The sequence below is a fragment of the Oryza glaberrima genome, chromosome 3 (assembly GCF_000147395.1).
Source record: "Oryza glaberrima chromosome 3, OglaRS2, whole genome shotgun sequence".
NCBI lineage: Eukaryota > Viridiplantae > Streptophyta > Magnoliopsida > Poales > Poaceae > Oryza > Oryza glaberrima.
In genome coordinates this window covers 30,568,597-30,589,976 of record NC_068328.1, presented here as the reverse complement: position 1 = coordinate 30,589,976, position 21,380 = coordinate 30,568,597, and the positions used below count along the sequence as shown (strand labels likewise).

Below are 21,380 nucleotides of genomic sequence, written 5' to 3'. Positions count from 1 at the left end.
TTTAAGTCGGTTATTAAATTTGGAGATGTTTCTGCGGTTCGTCATTTGTGTTTGAGTCGGTTTTAATTTTATGTTTTGTTTTTAATCTATATCTCTTCTCTATCTCTACTATTATAAAAATTGAAGATGTTTTTGTCAGGATTTTGGTACGTCATCCTGTCTGAGTCGGTTTTAAGTTCGTTTGGTTTTGGAAATACATATCCGTATTTGATCCTTTTTTGAGTCGGTTTTTAAGATCATTCACTTTTGGTAATACAGAAGAAATCATATAATAAATTTGTTTAAAAAAACTTGCATGCTAACTTGAGACCATCGGACTCCTAACTGCAGCTCATGATTTTCTTAAAAATATATATATCCAAGTGAACTTCCACAATGAATTTCATTTTAACTAAACCATATAACAATAATAAGATTAAAATAAACTTCACCTGTTGCAACGCATGAGTATTTTTTCTAGTAAACCTTAATCTTAATGTGTTAGAGCTTCTAAAAGTATTTATATACTTATAGCGTACGAAGAGAATGAGTTACTAAGTCGTGTGAGAAGCAATCAAGCAACACAATATTGATTGCGGTCATTACCCATCCGCGCAACATCACGCAATCAAGGCATAATTACATTCTATAAAAAAATAAGCGAGTTAATTGTGTAAGACACAGCAGCAGCTCGTGACAATTAGAATGTGTTTGTACTGTTGTGCGGGACTGCGTGGCATTTTCAGAGTGGATGCATTCATATCCGTTTACATTCAGTGGATCATCAGGAAACGGTGTCCACCTGCCCGGAGAAGGGACAAAAATCAAGTACTATGCAGAAGAGGCTATATTTGTCTATTGGCCATTGCTTATGGGTTCTATCTCGGCTGTTGCGTTGCTGGTGCCTTCGAACCTTGGCCCTTGCAGCTGCCTCTTCACCAAGGCCGTGTAGATGCCATCGCGGCTGAGGAGCTCGTTGTGCGTGCCGCTCTCCACTATCTGGCCGTCGGAGATGACGGCGACGGTGTCGGCGCTCTTGACGGTGGATAGCCGGTGAGCTATCACAAGCACGGTCCTCCCTTTCATCAGAGAGTCCATTGCATCCTGTGGCATCAAGGAAGAACCATGTCATATTCTGGCTCTCCAAGCAAGAGATCAAGCATGTTCATATCATCATCATATGTTGATGGGTACAGAGGCATCAGGGCATTGAAGAAAGATAAGTAGATAACTGCTTGTTTTTTTTGGTTGGAAACTTGGAATCAGGTCAGCAATTAGAAGCGGTGGTGTGATAGAGGTACCTGAACAAGATACTCGCTTTCAGCGTCTAGTGCACTGGTAGCTTCATCCAAGAGGAGCACTCGAGGGTTCATAAGCAAAGCTCTTGCAATGGCGACTCTCTGCTTCTGCCCACCTGATAACCTGATGCCTCGCTCTCCAACTACAGTCTTGTATTGGTCTGGAAAACTGCATATGAAATTGTGGGCGTTTGCCATTTTCTGCATCCAGAAGTTAGCTAATGAGAATGTAAGATATTCCAAAAATAAAATAAAATTTCAGCGTGGTTAGTAGTTGTAACAGATACTTACAGCTGCATTCTCAACGTCAGCAGAGCTGGCTTTGCCCTCTAATCCGTAAGCAATATTCTCTTCGATGGAGCAGTTAAAGAGCACAGGCTCCTGACTAACAATGCTAACCTGAAATCAGACAAACATTTTCTGAACTAAGATAACCATGCACATCTATTTCTATCACGAGCTCCTAATTGTAAAGGTTCCGAAATTATTGAAGTGAGTGTTATTAAATTCTAAAGTACTTCTGGATTATATTGTTGAACCATGTTTACAGGATTTACAAGATTCCTGAATTTAAAGGACATTACGGCCAAAGATTTGAAGTACTATCAAACCAGCCATTAGGAATGTGAACCTAACAATACAACCATATGTGAAGTTACTATAGAAATACTTGTTTCCGTGTTAATAACAAGTAAACAGTTCACTATATGACAAATAGTTGCACAAACGTTACCTTCCTGTGGAGAAACTGATGTGAAATCTCTGGCAAAGGCACTCCATTAAGCAAGATTCTTCCTTTTAGAGGGTCATAAAACCGTTCAATTAAATTTGCTATTGTAGTCTGCAAAAATGTGATGTTCAAATTGTAAAGTGCAATTGAAAAACAAATTCATCGGCCAAACAACATGCCAAGTAATTCGCATATAGGAAAACAGTCCTTACTTTCCCACCACCACTTGGCCCAACAAGAGCTACCTTTGAACCTGGTGCTAACTTCAACGTTATTCCCTGCAATTTGATGGCATTAGATAAAATCTTAAGCTGATATATGCAATGTGGATTTTGCCATAGTTGAAAAAAAAGTTCCATGCTCATGGTAAACCTGTTGAAAGATTGTATACATATCATTTTAATGTAATTACTTATTTTATGAGTTCAAGCATATAATTATTTAACCCACATGCAATCTAAAACTTTCAGATATTTCAAGTCAAACCTATCCATTTCTTCCATATAAAACAGCTACAATGACAGGAAACTAATACTCTATTTGGTAAAGTTTGTAGTAGATATTGCTGTTATGTTGCAGATAAAACATGGTAAAAGATCTGAATCAGAATGTTAAACTTTTTTTTTTCAGAAAAATGAACCAATGATACTAAATGAACAAGAATTATAAGCGATGCAATTTCAATGGCTAGCTTTTTATTGACATACACCATGCTAGGAAAATTATCAAATCTTCAAAATTCTAAGTTATCATATCAGCTGTGAGTCTGCAAAGTAATGCGTTGAGAAAATATTATACCTTCAGAATCATATGAGAAGGCCGAGAGGGATATGCAAACCAGACATCGTCGAGCTCAACCTCCCCATCATTTTCACTGGAATAAACGAAATGTCAAAGACGATAGGTAGAACAAAACAGGAATGCTGATATACCATTAGAAACATACTTTGTTGGGCATCTGTCCCCGGAATTTGCCATAGAGGAAACACGGTCCAGAAGTTGAAATACTCGTCGGCTTGCGCCCGATGCTTTCATTACAGTTGTGTATAGTCCTGACAAGGCAGAGACTGACGACCCAACTGCATATGCAAGAAATATATTTGTTCAGAAAGATCAAAACATACCAAACATGATGGCCAGTGACGACTTCTAGATGTGAAGTTATATAATATATGGTATCATTAGGTCCAGTAACACAATACCCACAAAACTGAACAATACCTGTAAGGCTGTACAAAATGAACGATGTGAGAGAACCAGTTGTCATGTAACCGTTGATGGTTAAGTTAGCGCCATAAATAACTACAATGACCACTGATAGGGTTGATGCTGCATTGAGCCCTCCAGAAAACATGCCAACAACTTTCTACAAAAGAATGCGTTGAATCAGATCGGTTGTGCCATAAGTCGCTGATTTTACATTAATGGTAGTGTACTCACAGCTTGCTTGAGACCGAGTTTCAGTGTCTCATCTACTTTCTCACCATATCGTAAGACTTCATGACTCTCCTGAGCAAACGATCTTACTGTGCGAATGGCACCAAAAGATTCCTGAACACAATTAGATAGATTTGTCAAGGAACAAAAATGAAGAGCCTAGGATTTTACTTCTACCATATGCTAGCAATCAAACTAAAACACATATTTGGTTTTTATATTTGGTGATGGCACCTAAAGAAAAAAAGATTCAATAAAAAAACTAACTTGCTCAAATTCTCAATGAACTACAACGGGATGTTCTGATGCTACAAACCTCGGCTATGGATGAAGCAACAGCAGCTGCTGCCTGTGTCTGATGTGAAAGTTCACGAAGAAAGCGTCCAAATTTGCGCACAGCAATTGATATAACCGGAACAATTACAAGTGCCAGCACTGTGAAGAAAGTAGGAATGAGGTTTACTTCAGTTTTACAGAGATCACACATACACAGTGAGACAGTAATTGTATAAAATCAAAAGACAAACACACTTTAGTGATTTGAAAGGAAAATAATGCTAATCTGAAAAGTTTAAGTTAAGCATATGAAGCCAAAGTACATAATTAAGCCTCACAAAACCAAAATAAAATACCAGCAAGTTCTTTAAATATAGCAAAAAAAAAACATTTGGAATTGATGAACTTACATGTTAATTTCCATGAAGTTGCAAACATAAAACCAAGACCAATAGACGTAGTAGTAATATTGCGCAATGCTTCTGAAAGGTTAGTTGTAGCAGCATTCTTTATTATTTGCGTATCTTCAGAAAGCCTGCTTAATAGCTCTCCTGTTCTAGTGACATCAAAAAATGCTATTTCCTGTGTTTGCACAAGATAAGCTGTTGAGAATGAATATAGCTGCATGCAATACTTCTTTAACACTGAAAAAATTTCGATGGAAGTAAGGTACTTGCCTGATTTACTAGATGACTAAACAAGTCCTTCCTCAGTCGAGCAACTACTCTCTCACTAGCAGAATTGAATAGCCATGCCCGAAGCGCTGTGCAAACTGAACTGAAACAGGGGCAGTTGACTGATGAAATTTCCGTAAATAATACCACTTTTGTTTATCACATTAGTGTTAATTACTTTCTAAAAATGTGTAGTATTAGATATTAATGGTTTAATAATTACTAATTAAAAATTGCAGCATGTTAGACCTACCAGATTTGTCCTGAACAAACGAAAGTTGGTAATGACATAGACAGAGTGCATCTTTACAATATTAATTCAAGGTTTTCAAGAAGATACCCAGTTACGACGATTATGACAATATACAATATTGTGCCCGTCACATCATCTAGGGCTTGAGCTTTATCTTCTGGACGCCGAACATCTCTTGAAACAATGTCAATTATCTTTCCACCATATTTCGGCTGTGGGATAGCACAAGATGATCCAAACATTACAACAAGAAAAATGTGCAACAATGATACTGAGATAAGAGCTGCAACACCCTTTGATCCTGCTCTACACTTTTCAGATATAAAAATAACTCTTCAGATTGTTATAGTGTTAGGTCAAAGATCAAATGAGACTCCCATAATTATGTACTATTTCAGCTTTTTTTTAAAAGACCTTTGTTTACAAGAACCAATGTATCGTGCTTTCGCAGTTTCGGTATCAGAACAACACAACAGAGCTTAAATTGGCTCTGACTCAATCAACAAGTGGCGAGTACTTACAACGAGAATGTTACTGAGCGAAGCGACGAGCAGCGCCATGGTGGCAATAACCAGCTTCCCCGCGTCATGCCTCGCCTGCAACCCATATGGCTCACGTGTTCAGCAATTAATCAACCGCATCATCAAAAATAACCAGAATGTTTTTTTTTCCCTCGTCTAGTGCAGAGCATGGACTCACCAACTTGATGACGCGGCAGAACCCGACGTTCGCTGGCTGAGATGATCACAATCAGACAAAGGGGCAAAAGAGAAAAAAAAATGAAATCAAATTAGCCATTTAGCCATCGGGGCATCGCTCTAGCAGCAGCTGCACCACTCGGGTGCAATCGAGGAAAGCGGATTCGGCTCCGAACCTGGACGTTGCTCCCCTCCTCGAGATCGGAGAGCGCCCTCGACGTCTCCTGCGATCGAGCCACACGGAAGCAGAATTAGCCGCGCAAAAGCAGAGAGAGAGAGAGAGAGAGATACAGGGAGAAGAGACAGAAAGGCGGGGAACGGGAACACACCCCCTGGGCGAGGAGCGGGGCGCGGTTGCCGGTCTTGATACGCAGGTTCTTCCCCATGGCCGCCGGCCCGCCGCCCTCCGCCCCCGCCGCCGGTGGCCAACGGATGGGTGGGTGGGTGGTGGTGGAGGGTTTGTGTGGGTGGGGCGCGGCCGCGCGGGGAGAGGGAGACTGACTTGACGAGGCGAGCGAGAGACAGTGGGATGGGATGCGCCTTTTTTGTACCGTACTGTGTTTGCCTCGTGGCGTGTGCTGTTGCGGCGTGCGCCGATGGACACATTCACATGCTCCGCAGCATCGCACCGGCGCGGGTGCAGGACAGGCGGGAGGGCGAGCGCAACCGAGACAGGTATCACCTGGCGGCTGGCTGTGGCTCCCTCCCCAATCCCGGTGCACCGCATCGCCACTCGCTACTGGAAGGATTCAAACTTTTTTTAAGGCAAACCGGGATCCTACCAGGCTACCACCATGATGCGCACTATTCGAATGTCTCTTCTTCGATTCGATATACCCAACAAAACAGCAGCTATGATAGCATGTGCGCCTAATGAAATCCGTAAAGCATATGCCCTGGGTAAATGGACATGGATACATCGAATTTATATAAAGATAGGTAGGGTCGCATTCGCACAACTTCATCACAGGAAATGTTATTGTATTCTCTAGTTCTCACCTTTAGTGTCTTCTCTGCGAGACAGGTTATTTTGGTAATCTAAATCATAGTGTCACTCCAGCGCGAGTAGGAATTTTACATTGTCTATAAAAGTTAACTAAAAATCTTCTCAAATTATCTTTAAATATCTCCATTCTAAAGGAGGCCTCGATATCTTTCGATAACAAAGTTTTGTACTGATAAATACAAACTGTCGTCTGTCGGTATGATTTGGCAATTTGGGTACTTACATCAACTTTGTGGAAGTGGAACAATGGACCATAGACTTTTCGCTGTGCATCTTTCTTTGCAAGAAAGCTGGAGCCAATAGACTTCGTTCCGGAGACGCCCTGTAACAGCACGAACCGTGCCGCTCCAGATTTTGGTCAACATAGTGCTACAGTATAGATTTCGGTCAACATACACAACACTCAAGCCATCGATCAGGAGGAACTGGGTTCATGGACAGCACTCATGCTCTTTTCATCTGACAACGGATAGAATACCATAGGTACTAATACTATTTCTCTTTATTCTTGGGAAAAACAAATGAAATATGTTAAAAATACAAAGCCTGAGTACACGTCACCATTTGAGCCGCAAAATTTGATTAGCAAAAGGTCGAATGCAATCTCTACATACACTGCCCACATAAATACCTGCTATTAACATCAGACAAAATTTCCATCTCCAAAACAGGAATTCCTTCCGCCTATCCAGCTTCAAGGTCACCCAGCATCTATAAGCTAATGGCAAGCTCCGTCAGCATTGTTCTGCAGTACGCACCATGCCGTGCCTGCTTTTGGTTACAGACTTACCCTACACACTGGCCGGATCGATCTCGGCATCAAATTGAGAAGCCAAAATCAGCCCTTTACTCGGCGCAGCATTTCGATGTTCGAAATGCTCCAAGGTCGTATCTTTTACTCATGCATGTCCACAGACTAGAGTCTCAGGATGGTTCGAAGTGTATCACAAAGGTTCTGTATTGTCTGCTGCTCTTGCGTTGCTTGCGAATCTTGCAGAGGCATGTCCTCGTAACACCTGTGCCAAATATTTATGGAAGAAATGCATAAAAATCTGTTCAATTACTTTAATTTTTGTGTAAAAGAAACAAACATCGGTGCAGACAACTCACGTTTTGTGGTAAGCAAGGGCTTGGGCCAGGTTCATCAATGTGGGACTTGTGGTCAATCTGTGGTGCACCCCAGGAGGAAGAGGAACCTAATGCAAGTAAACCCAATATCAGAGACAACACATATGGGCAAGAGAATTAGTGCTATTACTTTAAAAAGGGTCTGAATCATACCTCATTTTGCCCTTTGCGCCCTTTCTTTGTCTGCCCATCACCACTGAAAAGCTCCCTAACTGCCTCCAATGCATCAGTTCTATTTGACCCAGCTAGGCCATTTCCTACTACACTATCTGATACTAGAGCTAGTGGTGAAATGTCAATTGCCTTGAGGAATGGTATAGGAACGGTGTTGCCCGCAGCATAAATTGACCAGAGCTACAAAAATGAAAATTATAGAGGCATTTTCAATTTGTGAAGGGTAAAGGAGAGGGGTGTACAACTGCATTACTAATCTAAGTATTTTGGTCTGGTTCATAACTATAACGTTAAATATCTGAGGCAACCAACCACGAAGTATATACCTTATCCTGAACTGAGAATGCTTTACGGCTGGGGCTGCTGTTTAATTTGGTCATTGTGCTAGCAACACCTGGTGAGGCAGAGCTAACTTGATTACCATGGCATGGCATAGTCCCTTCTGCAACTTTAAGCTTTTTAACCGTTCCAGTTGAAGGTGGCATTGTTTTTGCTTCCTGCATATCAGGATGTTCATCTAGATATTGCTCTTTATTGGCTTCAATATCAGCTGTGTTCTCCGCCCTGATAAAGATGTTATACATAAACTTTATTTCTGATGGGAGAAAGCTTTTCGTTTTTTGCTATGTTGCTTTCTGAATGAAAAACATACAGAACAAAATTATTTTCTGTTTATCATACCAAAAATTTGAAATAAGCTCGGCCCTCTTTGGATCATGTGTGAAAGAGTTTATGCTCCCAAGGCCTGGTATGAATTCTGAACTTGGGAAGATGGGTGATTCATCAACTTCGTCGCCATCTTCAGGATGAACTATCATTGTACCAAAATCACCTGTAAGGAGAAACGATTTAGTGGTTGTTTCAAGTGGAGAGGACAAGACTGGGGGAAAAAAGCAAGCACTAATATTGAGTGCTCAATCAAAATAAAACTTTGTTATATAGAAGAGTCATAAGGACAAGTAATTTTGAAGTTGCACGAATTGGAGTTAACCAGAAATACCTAATGCTCATGAACATCATATATCAGGTTTTCAGGTTTGCTGTTTATCATTAGCACCCTAGAGGGAGAATGGAACATTTGACGAAAGATCGCATAAGGAGGAAAGTCCCAATGAAACAACAGATTCCAAAAAAGAAAAACGGAAATTGATGTGTAGGATATATAGAGGGAATATAGATTTATTATATTTGCAGGGTCATCACTTATAATTACCTGCCCCACCATCATATGTTTCGTGATTTGTTTGTTGCTGAGGGTTTGTAGGAACAGTTTCTCCAAAGTCATCATTAATTCGAACAGTTGCATCCTGCATTGTCTACAGACATCAAAAGAAGAATACCACATTGACAAAAAATCAATGCACATATCATTAATCGAGTTTAACATACACTGTCAGGGCCAGATAGCTCGGTCTCCGCAGCTACTTTTGCTCTGATCTTCTTTGCTTCCTTGATTTTTGCCAACATTTTCGAAGCTCCAGGGTTGCATTTTTCAATAAACTTGTGCTGCATAAAGAATTGGTGGGAGAGGATGAGAGTGACATAATTAAATGTAGGAACAAATAATCATGAAAATGCATAACAAAGTTGACCTAAGCTAGTATGAAGTACCTTCAGCATCTCACTTGCAGCTGGGCGAAGTCTTGGATCTTTTGTTAAGCACTTGGCAATAAAATCATGGAAAAGAAGGGACCTGAAGGATAGGGTAACAAGAACTTAGACCAACCAATGCTCAAGAACGTTTCATTTGATGCCCTTGACCAAAGAAATAGCTAATAACAAGAATTAGTGGATGAGCAAAGGGGGTAAATTAAAGTTTGACTACTTTTAGAATACACTTGTCATTTGTTCATGCCCAAGTTAGATTTTGACATAAATATCTAAGACTAGAGTTTGAAAACCTACAACAACAATAGTGTAGAAGGCAAACATAAAAATAGCCACCTTATCCACACGAAAGCATGAGAATCTAAATATATTGAATGGAATGAACATAGGCAAAGGAGTCAATGGTTGATACTGTTGACTGAAGTGCATCTTGTTTGTGTTAACTACATCAGCATCAACATATTTGCTTGGTACAATTGTGTCAAACTGTACCTGTGATGGGCTCCTAATTCATGACAGACAGTGCACTTGATTATAGAGGCAGGAGATTAGCATATAAGAACTTCACAAAGTGCCACCTCAATTAGTATAAATTAAAAAGACACCATATATTGATGCTTCTACTGTAGTTTTCCACCAGCTCATTCCAAATGGTTCGGCTCATAAGGTTTGCTCTAGAGGAGTTTAATCATAATTTATGTCAAATACGTGATGACTAAATTGTTATGTGCAGGGAAATAATAATATTGATGGACAATTGGTTCAGCCTCGGTTTTGAAACCTGCTAACTATAGTAACCAACACGCACAAAAAAAAATGTATAGTTTATTCCTTGATAAATAGGTCACAGCTGACACTGTTATAATTTCTTCACAGATCAAAAGAAACAGGAGCCTTGAAATGATCTCTGGTCTGAAAGTTTTATAGCCATGCTCTTATCAGCTGTTCCTGGTACTGAGGTACTCAGAGAAGCACAACAGTTCATGGTGTATTAGATGGCACTCACCACTTCTCCTTATCCTCGAGCATTGGTGCGGGTTCACTAGATATCATAAAGATCACCTGCAGTAAGGGCAAAAGATATGTAATTAGCTCAAGCTTCAACCTTCAAGCAGAATGATGGAATAAAAAAAAATCTATGGTTTTATCAAATATATAGCAAGAAGTGAAGAAACAAATGATTCAGGGATCACAACAGCTTCGATTCGCTTATTTAAGAATATATGATATATCCATGCATCCATGGAATACAACCAAATAGTTAAAAGAAATATAATGATGCATGAAACATTATTGGGAAAAAGAGAGGAAATAACTGATAGCAGGAAAATTCATCACTGAAACCAGGATACATAGAATAGCAAAGGGATTCAAAGCAAAATGCATCAAAGTAGCTATGATAAATTTATAACCACTTAAATGAATCAAGAAGTCTTCTTCTTACTCTCATTGGATGCACGGTGGATCTCGGTGGCATACCCTACAGTCAGAGACACCACAAAAAAAATTTGATTAAGGATAAATATTTATCCATCACAGAACTAGTAGGTTAAATGAACAACTATACAGTTTCAAAAGGAAGGACCAAATGATGTTTCCTACCTCTGCCATTTCAATTGCAGATACACCTAATGCCCACACATCTACCTGGATATTGAAAAGGGAAAAACAAGCATGCATTATTAGCTTTGCTACAACAGTGGAAGAAGGAGAAAATTCAAACTGTATTTCCTCAACGCTGTGACATTGGTGTGTTCCTTAGAAGTTTAAACTATCAGGTATTAACTTTTCTCTTCAGGAACCATCAAGGAAAGTACCAAAAAAAAGACATCACATGTTTAGTACAGTACAAACTAAAAAACTTATATGTCCAAAACCCAAGGTACAACTTTTTCATGTGGCTTTTAAAGAGAACGTTTATGCCAAAGCCAAGTAGACAAATATTCCTGCAAAGAATCTCAAAGCAGAGACTTCGAAGCTCCTAATCCGAATGCAAAATGCATAAATATTGCTAGAATGCATCATCTGCAGTAACCTAGTACTCCCTCCATCCAAAAGTCTAAGTCCTATTTCTTTTTGCACCAAGACCAAGAAGTAATTAATTCATTCACCATGTGACAAAACCAATGAACATGCAACCAATAAGTACTAAAATGGCTTCTTGGGTTCCGCTCAACAATTTAATTTAGCACATAGCGACTACAAATAGGACTTAGACTTTTGGAAAAACCAAAGAATGAAATAGGTCTTTTTGGAAGGAGGGAGTAGTTATATAAATATAATGGAAAACAATGCACTCACATTCATAATTGTGAATGTGCATGAGAGAGAGAGAGAGAGAGAGAGAGAGTACCTTTCCATCATAGCGACTTTCTTGAATAACCTCAGGTGCCATCCAATGTGGAGTGCCAATGAACTGACAGGCATAAACATAAAACACTGAATTACAAAAATTTGCATGTGTGCGGTTAAGATATATGCTTTGTGAAAATGCAACCCCCCAAAAATATTACTCCCTCCGTTCCAAAATATAAGGCACAACCACCCTTAACCCAAAGACCAAGAAACAATTATTATCATCTCCTAGTTTGGATCACCCTAATAAATATGATGCATGCATCCAATAGAATTAGAGATACTAAGGATGGAGAATTTAAAAAAAAGTAATAATTTAATGGAGAAGAGGTCCTAATTAATTGTATGCATGCATGCATGCATGCCTTATATTATGGAACATAAAAAAAAGTAGTTGTGCCTTATATTATGGAACGGAGGGAGTAGCTAGCAAAATGATTCGTGCACTCGTAGAATTATATCCCCGCCAGTTTGGATATCTTTGTGTTTTGATGTCAGTAGATTAGCAAGTCAACATTCCAGTATTCAAAATTGGTGATAAGCAAGCTGATGTATGTGGGATACAGTCTTAGCGCATGGTATGTAAATCTGACAAAGTCAATGTGTGTTTTTTAGAAGTGGCTGCTTATTCTGCTCATAGAAAAGAGATGAACGACAACTACGAAAAAAGACAGAAACATAGTCATAAAGATATAAGAGATGGTATACTCTTATGTCATGTACAATGGTGCTCGACTACTGTTGTCTGTACTAACCATCTAGGTCATTCTTAGACAATAAACACAATGGATTATCTCAACTCTCAATTAACCTGTAAAGGATCCTAACTATGGCACAAATTTAGAAAAATGAGGCCACACAATGCAGATGACATCCACACAGCTTTTTTTTCTTCTGCTGAGACTCTCTCCCTCTCCCTCTCTCTTGTACCTCTTTCCTCCACCTCATAAAAAAGATCGACTGTGACATCTCTTATAGACAGCTAATGTCACCCTTTTGTACACACCCATAAAGCTCAAAATTTGTGCACTACATGCCTGCGCCATGGTTTCCCCTCCATCTTTCTCCCACTTCTCCCCCAATTTTACCAGCCTGCAACAAAATACCTCTCTCACCTCATGCCTGGAGGCAAAGAAATAGATCCTCATAGCACTAAAGCGCAGGGCAATAGCTGAATGGTTGGAAACGTGTGAAAAGGGTCGGTGAGGATACTTATGAGGTGATATTTGGGGGACAAGCCATAAGTACATCCCCTGTTCCATCTATAATAGGATGGAACCCAAGTGGCATAAAAATTGATAGGACCAGCTTGGAGAAATACTCTATCCAAAATAAACATATGCCCGTTTCCCCCATCAAATTAACATAGCAATAAATGGTTGTGCACAAATGGGAACGCCCCCATTGTGGTAACTGCTACAGTAACTGTATCACAGTATCAGCCACTTCCTTTTTTGTCGCAACAATCAACAACTAAGGTTCTGCAGCTTTGTGTATACAATAGCAAAACAAACACAATTGAGAAGAATACCGTGTTGCGCTTTGACATGGTTCTCGTCAGCTGGGCAGCTACCCCAAAATCGCCTGTTTGAAACATCGTTTCGGTGAGATGTCTTGTAAAATTCACAGATGTAGGCTCAAATAAACACTAACTGGGTATTTGGATTCAGGGATAGAGGCATGGAACAGGGATTGAGAAAATGGAAGTTGGTAATCCTCCCCATCTTTCACCAATCTTCAGTGTAAACCTCCATCCTTATCCCACCCATCCTATCCCTACCCAAACAAGCCCTAACAATTTAATTGAAGCATACCAGAGGTCCAGAGAACAACTTGACTTACCCAACTTCACCTCTCCTTGCTCAGTTAGCAGAATATTGCCACCCTTAATATCTCTATGAACTTTAAAAATTGAATGCAAGTAAGCAAGACCCTGCAACAGAAAATATGCAAGTAAAATATCTGGAAATGGTCACCATAAGGGTGCCCAGTTTTTTGTTGGGCCTCTAAAGGTCATCTGTAGCATTATTCCGGCTTAATAGAATACCGTTAAATCTGATGGTGAATTTTAATGCAATAAAAGTAGCAAAGCTCATAGCTACTTAAGATAATAGTTAAATCCTACATACAATTGAGTCATATGAAGTATGAAAAAAATGAACCTTTAGTGCTTCTCTACATATATAAGCTATTTGGGATTCATCAAGAGGCTCCTCTGTTATGCCTATCAAATCAGCAACGCTTCCACCACCACAGTATTCCATAACTATCTGCAAATTGAAGCACACATCAAACATAATTAATGAGTTCACAAGTAGACAAATATTAGGAAAAAAAAGAATAGTGTAGCTATCTCAAAATATTATAAGAATATATTATCAGGACATTGGATTATACCCAAAGGTATTCTTCTCCTTGGTAGCTCCCGAAGTAGCGGACGACATTCGGATGGCTGCATTGCTGCAGCATCTCAATTTCTCCCCGTATGTCTTCATATCCTTCTTCCTGATAACAAAGACAGGTTTAGACTTTGAAGAAACACGAAGGGTCATAATGGGATTTCCTTTTGTGTATTCTGTCAGAGTCACAATTTAATCCACGAAAGTTAAATGCTCACAAGTCACAACACGATGTCAATATGCAAGTGGGGCAGAGTAGGAAACAAAGAAGTCGTGAAAATAAATAATGATAAACTTTTTGTATTAAAATGTGTTTTTGTTCTAACCATATTAGATGGCTAGTACTCCCTCCCTATATCTCCTAATATAGGTAGGCCATTGTGGAATTCATGCATGTGTGGTCAATGTTTTAAACTTTAGAATTCAATATGTGATTGAAGTATATAAACTAGCTACATGACAATAATGCCACTGGAATCATCTTGCAAAATGTAATCATGTAATATATGACATGACAATGTGCAGTAGAACTCTTGCATTAGAGACAATAAATACAAGTTTTAAAAAAAACAAACAAACATGATATATATACGTGAACAGAGGGACTATTGACTAGACAGAATATTTAGTTTGTCTTTATTTCATACACGTTATAATTTGAATATTCTGTACACGTGCCAGCTAACTAGTGTGACGTTATTTACAATCTCAACTGAAATTTATAAAACCAACCCCTTCTGTCAAGGAGATGATCTTGATAGCCACAAGCTCCTGTGTTCTGAGATCCCTTGCTTTGTACACTGCACCATAGGAACCTTTACCTGCATTCATCAATTGAGTTGTGCTTATGCAAACAGCTCGGAATAATTGGGAAGAATTATAAACAAAAAGGAAATATAATCCCAAACAAGAGGCGCACCAAGCTCATGGAGCAGCTCATACTTAGTGGAAGGATCCTCCCTGGTAACACTCTCCGGCACAGAGCTCACCGATGGTTTCCGCCTCGAATTCTGCTGTTGCTGGTGCTGCTGCTGCACAAGAAGCGCCGGTTGCCGGAGCTCCTCGGACTGCCCCACCGCAGGGCTCCAGAACGAGGAACCAAACCCTCCGCCACCCTGGGCAGTGTCGCGGGGGCTAGAGGCGCCGCTGGTGTGGTGGATGAAGGTGCCGGAGATCGACTCGTGGGGGCTGGAGGGGCTGCCCGTGCGGCGGATGAATGTGCCGGACACGGACTCGCGGGGGCTGGAGGAACCACCGGAGCGGCGGACGAATGTGCCGGAGGCGGATTCCCGCGGGCTGGAGGCGCCGCCGGAGCGGGCGGTGCCGTGTACCACGAAGGTGGAGTACGGGTCGACCTCGGCGGCACGGGGGCTGGAGCGGCGCAGATCCAGGAACGGGGATCGGGAGGAGGCCGAGGTGGAGGCGGGGGCGCCGCGCTTGACGACGACGGTGGCGGAGAGCGAGGCGTCGTCGAGGTCCGACGAGTAGGGGTCGTCGTACTCGTCGAAGGAGGCTCCGCCGCCGAAGTCCTTGGGGAGGCGCTGGAGGAGCGGGGGCAGCGACGACGGGTCCTCCTCCTCGTCATCCTCCGCGAGGGCATGGCGGCCGCCGCCGCCGCCGCCGCGGGCGTCGTCGTCGTCGTCGTCCCCGTGGACGACGACGGTGGAGTACACGTCGGGCTTCCTGGAGCGCGACCACGGCGAGCGCGGGGAGAAGGCCATGGGCGTGCCACGCGAGGTGGGGCGGAGGAGGAGGACGGGGAACGTGCTCGTTGGAAGGGGGGAGAGAGAGAAAAAAAAATGGGGAAATTAGTTTAGTTGGAGCCAGTTCACTCGAATCTAGCGGGTTGGGCCCAAATGGGCCTCTAGTGGTATGGGCCCGGTTCGCAGAACTGGGCTCTTCTTCTTCCTCGCAACTTGACCATGTAGAAAGAGAGAAGATTCGCGTGTTCTTCTCTTTTGGAGGAGAGATTTGATAATTTGACACTCCTTTCATTCATCGCTCAGATGGTTTGTCAAGTTCTCAAATTTCAGGAGGGCTTCGCGATTCCAATTTCCAAGTTTCCGACACGCTCAAATCATCAAAAGCATAAGCATATGCCAGTCGTGGCAACAATGGAAAAGAACATGCATTTCAAGTTCTGAATTCTGCTTACATGAATGCCAACAAGAGCCAAAATTTTCCTACCAAGTTGGGTACAGTATCATCAGTGTACAACTTCAGTAGCATGTACAAGTGTACAACTAATCAAATAATTAAGGAACAGCACATGAACAAGGTTTTTTAATCTCAATGTATTAGTTAATTCTACCACCAACTTCTGGGTTGATTCGTTGGTGGATCTACATTTTCTACACGGTTTGTTTCCAGAATCTGACGGATCTATCGTTACCGCATGTAACAAAGGCTGGTTCTGCAGGGGAGTGGCCAAGCCACCTCGGGGCACCGGTGTGGCCAGAGGGCAACCTTGCTACATTTTCAGCGGTAAGTGCATCCCAGACGACAACCTGGAGGTGAAGTAGAATTACAGATATGCACACTCAGGCTTCTGTTGGCAATGCTGAAAGAAAGTTACAAATACTGGTCTGAATTTGAAATCTACCTCACTGTTTTGTTCATCGGTTGATACTACAAATTCCTCCGTTTGGTTGAAGACAGCCTGAAATGAAAAGGCAATTATTACCATAGCAAAGTTAATGGTGCAATTACCTCCCGTCCTCCCCACAAAAATAATACTATTAAATAAATAATCGGTACCATTACAAACTCTTTTTCTCACATTTTAAAGTTCCAACCAAGATGGAGTTCTTAGCTGACAACAGAACATATATAATGGTGTAAATCAGAGAATATAGTAGGGTAAGCACATTGCTGACCTGACATCGAAATTGTCTGTGAACAGCGCCTACATATTGCTTGACAAGTCGTCCAGAGCCAACTTCCCATAATTTTATACAAGAATCCTTCCCACATGATAGGACATACCTGAAAGAACATTGAGGCCACCATAACAGATAGCAATGCTACATGGTTTCATTTATACAACAAGGCAGCGTGCTAACCTCTCATCTTTTGTGAAAATTGCACTAGTAACCTCTGCAGATGCATGTGCTCCAATTATGGGCCGGACACATTCAGCGGATATCCCATCCCAGATGCGCAGAGAACCATCCTTGGAAGCAGTCACATACAGGCTCCCAGTAGAAGAGTATCGGACCTAGCATCAACATCAGTGACTAACGCTAGGACAGTAAATATACATCTTTCTAGAGTTAACAAAAAGTCCAGGATAAGTCCTTTCACACAAAATGAATACCTGATTAATGGCAGCATTGGAATCATGTGAATTTGCCGATAAGTAGCATGTGAAAGTGTTAATATCATATAGATGAGCCACTGGGTGATCAGTCCCTACAAACGTTTATATCAGCATCACTTGCTTGAATATTAATGTGTTAGTATTAGCTTCCAGCAGGAATGCAGAGAAAACGGTAGAAACTAGACTTGTGATATTTGTCAAATATCAAGCATATAATACAGGTGCTTGGTAGTTCAGACTGGCTGACTGGGCCACCAATAGCACATGCCGAGCTCTCTGTTTTGCAAGGAATCAGGTGGAATCATAAGTCTGTGCACAGAAGGTGCATCGGGAGCAGCTCGTGCGCACTAAGGGGCAGCAGCCTGCTTGTCAGGTCAGGATGGCACTGTCCAAATTATCTTAATCAATTGCATGATCAAAACAGCTAATGGATAGCATATTTGTGTTATCATCTTTATCAGTTTGTTAGCAATATTCATATGAGCGTCTTCACTTGGGGGGGGGGGGGGGGGATTACATCAAATGAAAGAAGCAAAGAATGCCTGATTCCACAACAAAATCGAAATCCTCAGTCTAGAACTCCAAAAAGTTTTAGTCAAATAAATTAAGAGTTTTTAGAATGAAGGACCTAGACCCTGGTTCCTCATTTTCATTAGAAAACAAGAAACCACTGCATAAGAAGTTTTTAGCAATCTAGACATGCTTAGTACTAATGAGTACGCAAGCTAAAACTCAACAATAAATTAAAAGAGTTTGCCAGATAATACCAAAAAGCACATTGACCAGTTATATACTTCACAATCACATCAAATACAATAAAAAGGTATGATATGAAACCAACTTCAAATGTAGGTACTATGGGTTCATCAGCACAAAATAAAATTTGACAAAAGAAAGGCTTTAGTGGTATGCCTCTTATGACATCACAGATGGTCTCAGGCAGGTAATATCCAGGGTTCGGGTAGACAATATCCAGGGCCCTCAAATGCAACAAACTATATAAAGTAACTGCATTGCCCTAATTTTTATTACTATCGATGTAAGATGACCCTATGCAGTTCATTATTTGTTTTTTCGGGTGATGCAAAGCACGCATTTCAGTCACTTGCATAGTCTAAATTGGAAAGAAGGTGCTGACCCTACAAGTCCACATGGGACACCACATGGCAGAAGGACGAAAATGAGCACATGTTATGGGCAGAACTCAGCCCCTCTCATTATAAGATAAGGTTGTTAGGCTTTATTAGATAAGGTTGTTAGGATGTTTGTTAGGAGCTGGCTCTATATAAGGAGAGGCACCGTAGTCATTTGGAATTAATCAAGAAAGAAGTTAAACCTATCTCTAGTCTCCACTCTTCTCTGTTCGGCCTCACCTAGGCTCCGGGGCGGCAAGGCTGCAGCAGCCTCGCCTTCCCGTCGAGCACCCCAATTCATCCTACCACATAACATCTGGTATCAGAGAAATTGACTAAAACTTTTGCAAACTGTGTAAGAAAAGAGAAACTACTAATCACATTCTGTTTGATTGTCCTTTAGCACTTATGTTTGGAATGCTGTGAGGGATGTATGTAAGCTAAATGTCTTGCTTCGCACCATAGAGGATATCCTTAACATAAACAGATGTAGTGCTAAACAGATAAATAGAATTGTCTTGCTTGAAGGGGTTTGTTGGTCTTTGTGGATGACCAGAAACAACTATGTTTTTGAAGGGATACGAGTTAAATCTCCACTGCATGCGGGGTTATAAGTTTATCTTATTTTCTTTTTTAGTGTTGGAAAAGGCTTCAAAAGGACAATGATCACGAGCGGGTGGACAAGTGGTGCAGTAGTATCATGGCAAAACTCAATGAATTGAAGCCTAGGGACATTTTGCCTGAAGACATATGATTGTGCAGCAGATGTGATGTTTGATAGCTGTCTGATCTAGCTGGTGGAGTTTCAACTAAACTGAAAGGAGTGGTGATGTGTTTATGTAGTTCCTCAGTCTAGATGTGGGTAGTTTTGGCTCAGTGTTCATGCTTGTAAGCTGGAAAATCCACCTGCTATCTTTTGTCTTCTGCTGTAAGACTCTGTTGGCTTTTCAGTAAAGCTGGATCGATCATCTGATTTATCTTTGGTCCAAAAAAAGAAAGGCTAAGAAAAGTTCGTATTAACCAAATTAATACCACAATCTCATAACCAGAGCAACAGAGCAAGTTTACAGGTAAAATCCATATGGTGAAAGGATAATAGTACTACCTGCTAAAAGGTAATCCCCACAAGGATGAAAACATACGGATCTAACATTGTGAGTGTCCTGTTCAAGTAAATATTGAAAATAAGAGCACTGACTGGATGCAGCTAGCACACATTTTACAGAATATCTTGGAAGATTGAATTTAATATTAATAAGAATTTTACCACCTGAATAACTCTGAATGCTTTCCTTGCAACAGTTTTTGAGAAGTCGAAGAACCTGTTGGGCAGGTATATCAAGGAAATACATAATTAAATAATGTACAATATATTTGTGAACATTTGGTTAAATATTCTTGATCCCAGATGAACAACTCAGAACACAACAAAAATACCAAAGGTGGGAGAGAACCAATTTAAGCATACCTTATTGTATTGTCTTTTGCTGCAGATATCAGTATGGGGCTCTCAGGATGAAAATCAAGATCATTGATGGGCTGCAGTAAAGTAAATAAGTATACTTGCTAACAGAGGGCGCAGTGGTAGTACAGACAACTATCATGCATGAGAATGACATGCTCACCTGCGTGTGATCGTAAAATGTACGGATCACAGGACGGACAGGGCCATCTTTGGAATCCCCTAGCATCATCTGCTTTATTTTAGCAACCTGCAAGAGAAAGAACACTAATGAACAATAGGTAAAATCTAAAAAACCCATCCTGCAGATAGAGACTTGAGTAGTTGAGTTCCAATTCAATCTCACCTCGAAGAACTTAATTGATGTGTCACCACTCCCGGATGCAAAATATTTCCCATCAGGACTAAATTTTGCACATCGGACAACATTCTACACAACATAAGAGTAAGCAAATGAAGACACCATTCATTACTATTAGGATCTACAGCAAGACCATGTGTAGCAAAATACCATGGCAAGTGCAAATTGCAAATGGTACCAGATATATGCTCCTAAATTCTTCTATCTTGCCTTTTTAAAAAAAAAAAAAAGTTGCCCAGTTGGTTTTAGATTTCATTCAGATAAATAGAAGGAAATGGCATAAACAATGAATTCAGTGGCAGATCACGCAAGGGAGAACTCTAATCATCTGCACCTTGTGATCAGATACGTGCCTGGCCTCGTGCTTGGGGAAGCTCTTGGATGAGCCCTTAACATCCTGCGTGCTGCACAGACCACCAGCGAACACTCACCATCAAATTCATACATGATCAGCAGCAACAAGTACACAAAATTAACAAGTCAATGCCCAGAGCCACGAGCAAATTAAAACACCTGAAATCCACGGCATTGGTGCCGAGCGGCGGCAACAATCCACCGTATCCAGCGGCGGCGGCGGCAGAGTCGAACGCCCCTCCTCCCCTCCCCGTCTCCTCCCGCTCCACCGCGAGGCCCTGCGAACCATCAACAACAGCGACACAGCGAGGGTTTAGGCCGGATTCCGCTGCGGTGCACTGCACGAGCCCCGTCCACCCGAGGGGAGGAGGACATGGGGGGCGAGGAGAAAGTGATAGCAAACCTTGGCGACGAGGCGGAGGAGCTGGTTGGCGGGGACGGAGTCGTCGCCGTCGGGCTCGGGCGGGGCGAGGGGCGTCATGGTGGCGGCGGCGACGGCGGCGGCAGCCTGCGTGAGGTTGTGGTCGCGAAGGTGCGCCACGATGAGGGCGTTCACCTGGCGCAGCAGCTTCGCCTCCTGCACCGCCGCGTCCATCTCGCCCTCGCCCTCTCCCTCTCGACCTCTCCCTCTCGTCTCCGTGTGGCGGCGCGGCGGATTCGGCTTGCAGCGAGTTCGCACTTCGGAGAAGGACTCTGTTCGGAGCTAGGAACTGGTCTGGACTGACGAACCGCTACT

General features: G+C 41.6%; 2 protein-coding genes across 2 annotated transcripts; both read right to left on the bottom strand.

The window, feature by feature from the left end:
• Positions 1–607: 607 nt before the first annotated feature.
• Positions 608–15,794, bottom strand: LOC127766403 (uncharacterized). Its single transcript, XM_052291448.1, has 35 exons — positions 14,935–15,794; positions 14,748–14,836; positions 14,014–14,121; positions 13,779–13,886; positions 13,459–13,549; positions 13,148–13,200; positions 11,615–11,677; positions 10,864–10,908; positions 10,706–10,741; positions 10,268–10,323; positions 9,265–9,346; positions 9,043–9,159; positions 8,867–8,960; positions 8,335–8,485; positions 7,980–8,217; positions 7,633–7,833; positions 7,462–7,547; positions 7,269–7,367; positions 5,675–6,077; positions 5,522–5,569; positions 5,347–5,382; positions 5,169–5,243; positions 4,735–4,859; positions 4,398–4,497; positions 4,131–4,302; positions 3,761–3,879; positions 3,448–3,558; positions 3,229–3,373; positions 2,954–3,086; positions 2,806–2,881; positions 2,220–2,285; positions 2,011–2,118; positions 1,569–1,676; positions 1,281–1,478; positions 608–1,083 (listed from the first exon to the last, which is right to left on the bottom strand). Exons 1-35 carry the CDS (start codon positions 15,734–15,736, stop codon positions 835–837), a joined length of 4,791 nt encoding a protein of 1,596 aa, XP_052147408.1. The 5' UTR covers positions 15,737–15,794; the 3' UTR covers positions 608–834.
• Positions 15,795–16,006: 212 nt separating this feature from the next.
• Positions 16,007–21,372, bottom strand: LOC127767133 (cleavage stimulation factor subunit 50). The gene is made up of 13 exons (XM_052292363.1): positions 21,048–21,372; positions 20,804–20,922; positions 20,625–20,694; positions 20,276–20,359; positions 20,093–20,179; positions 19,936–20,006; positions 19,738–19,789; positions 19,573–19,630; positions 17,332–17,426; positions 17,078–17,232; positions 16,892–17,000; positions 16,618–16,674; positions 16,007–16,522 (listed from the first exon to the last, which is right to left on the bottom strand). The coding sequence occupies exons 1-13, from the start codon at positions 21,237–21,239 to the stop codon at positions 16,367–16,369; spliced, it is 1,305 nt and encodes a 434-aa protein (XP_052148323.1). The 5' UTR covers positions 21,240–21,372; the 3' UTR covers positions 16,007–16,366.
• Between the last annotated feature and the right edge of the window lie 8 nt (positions 21,373–21,380).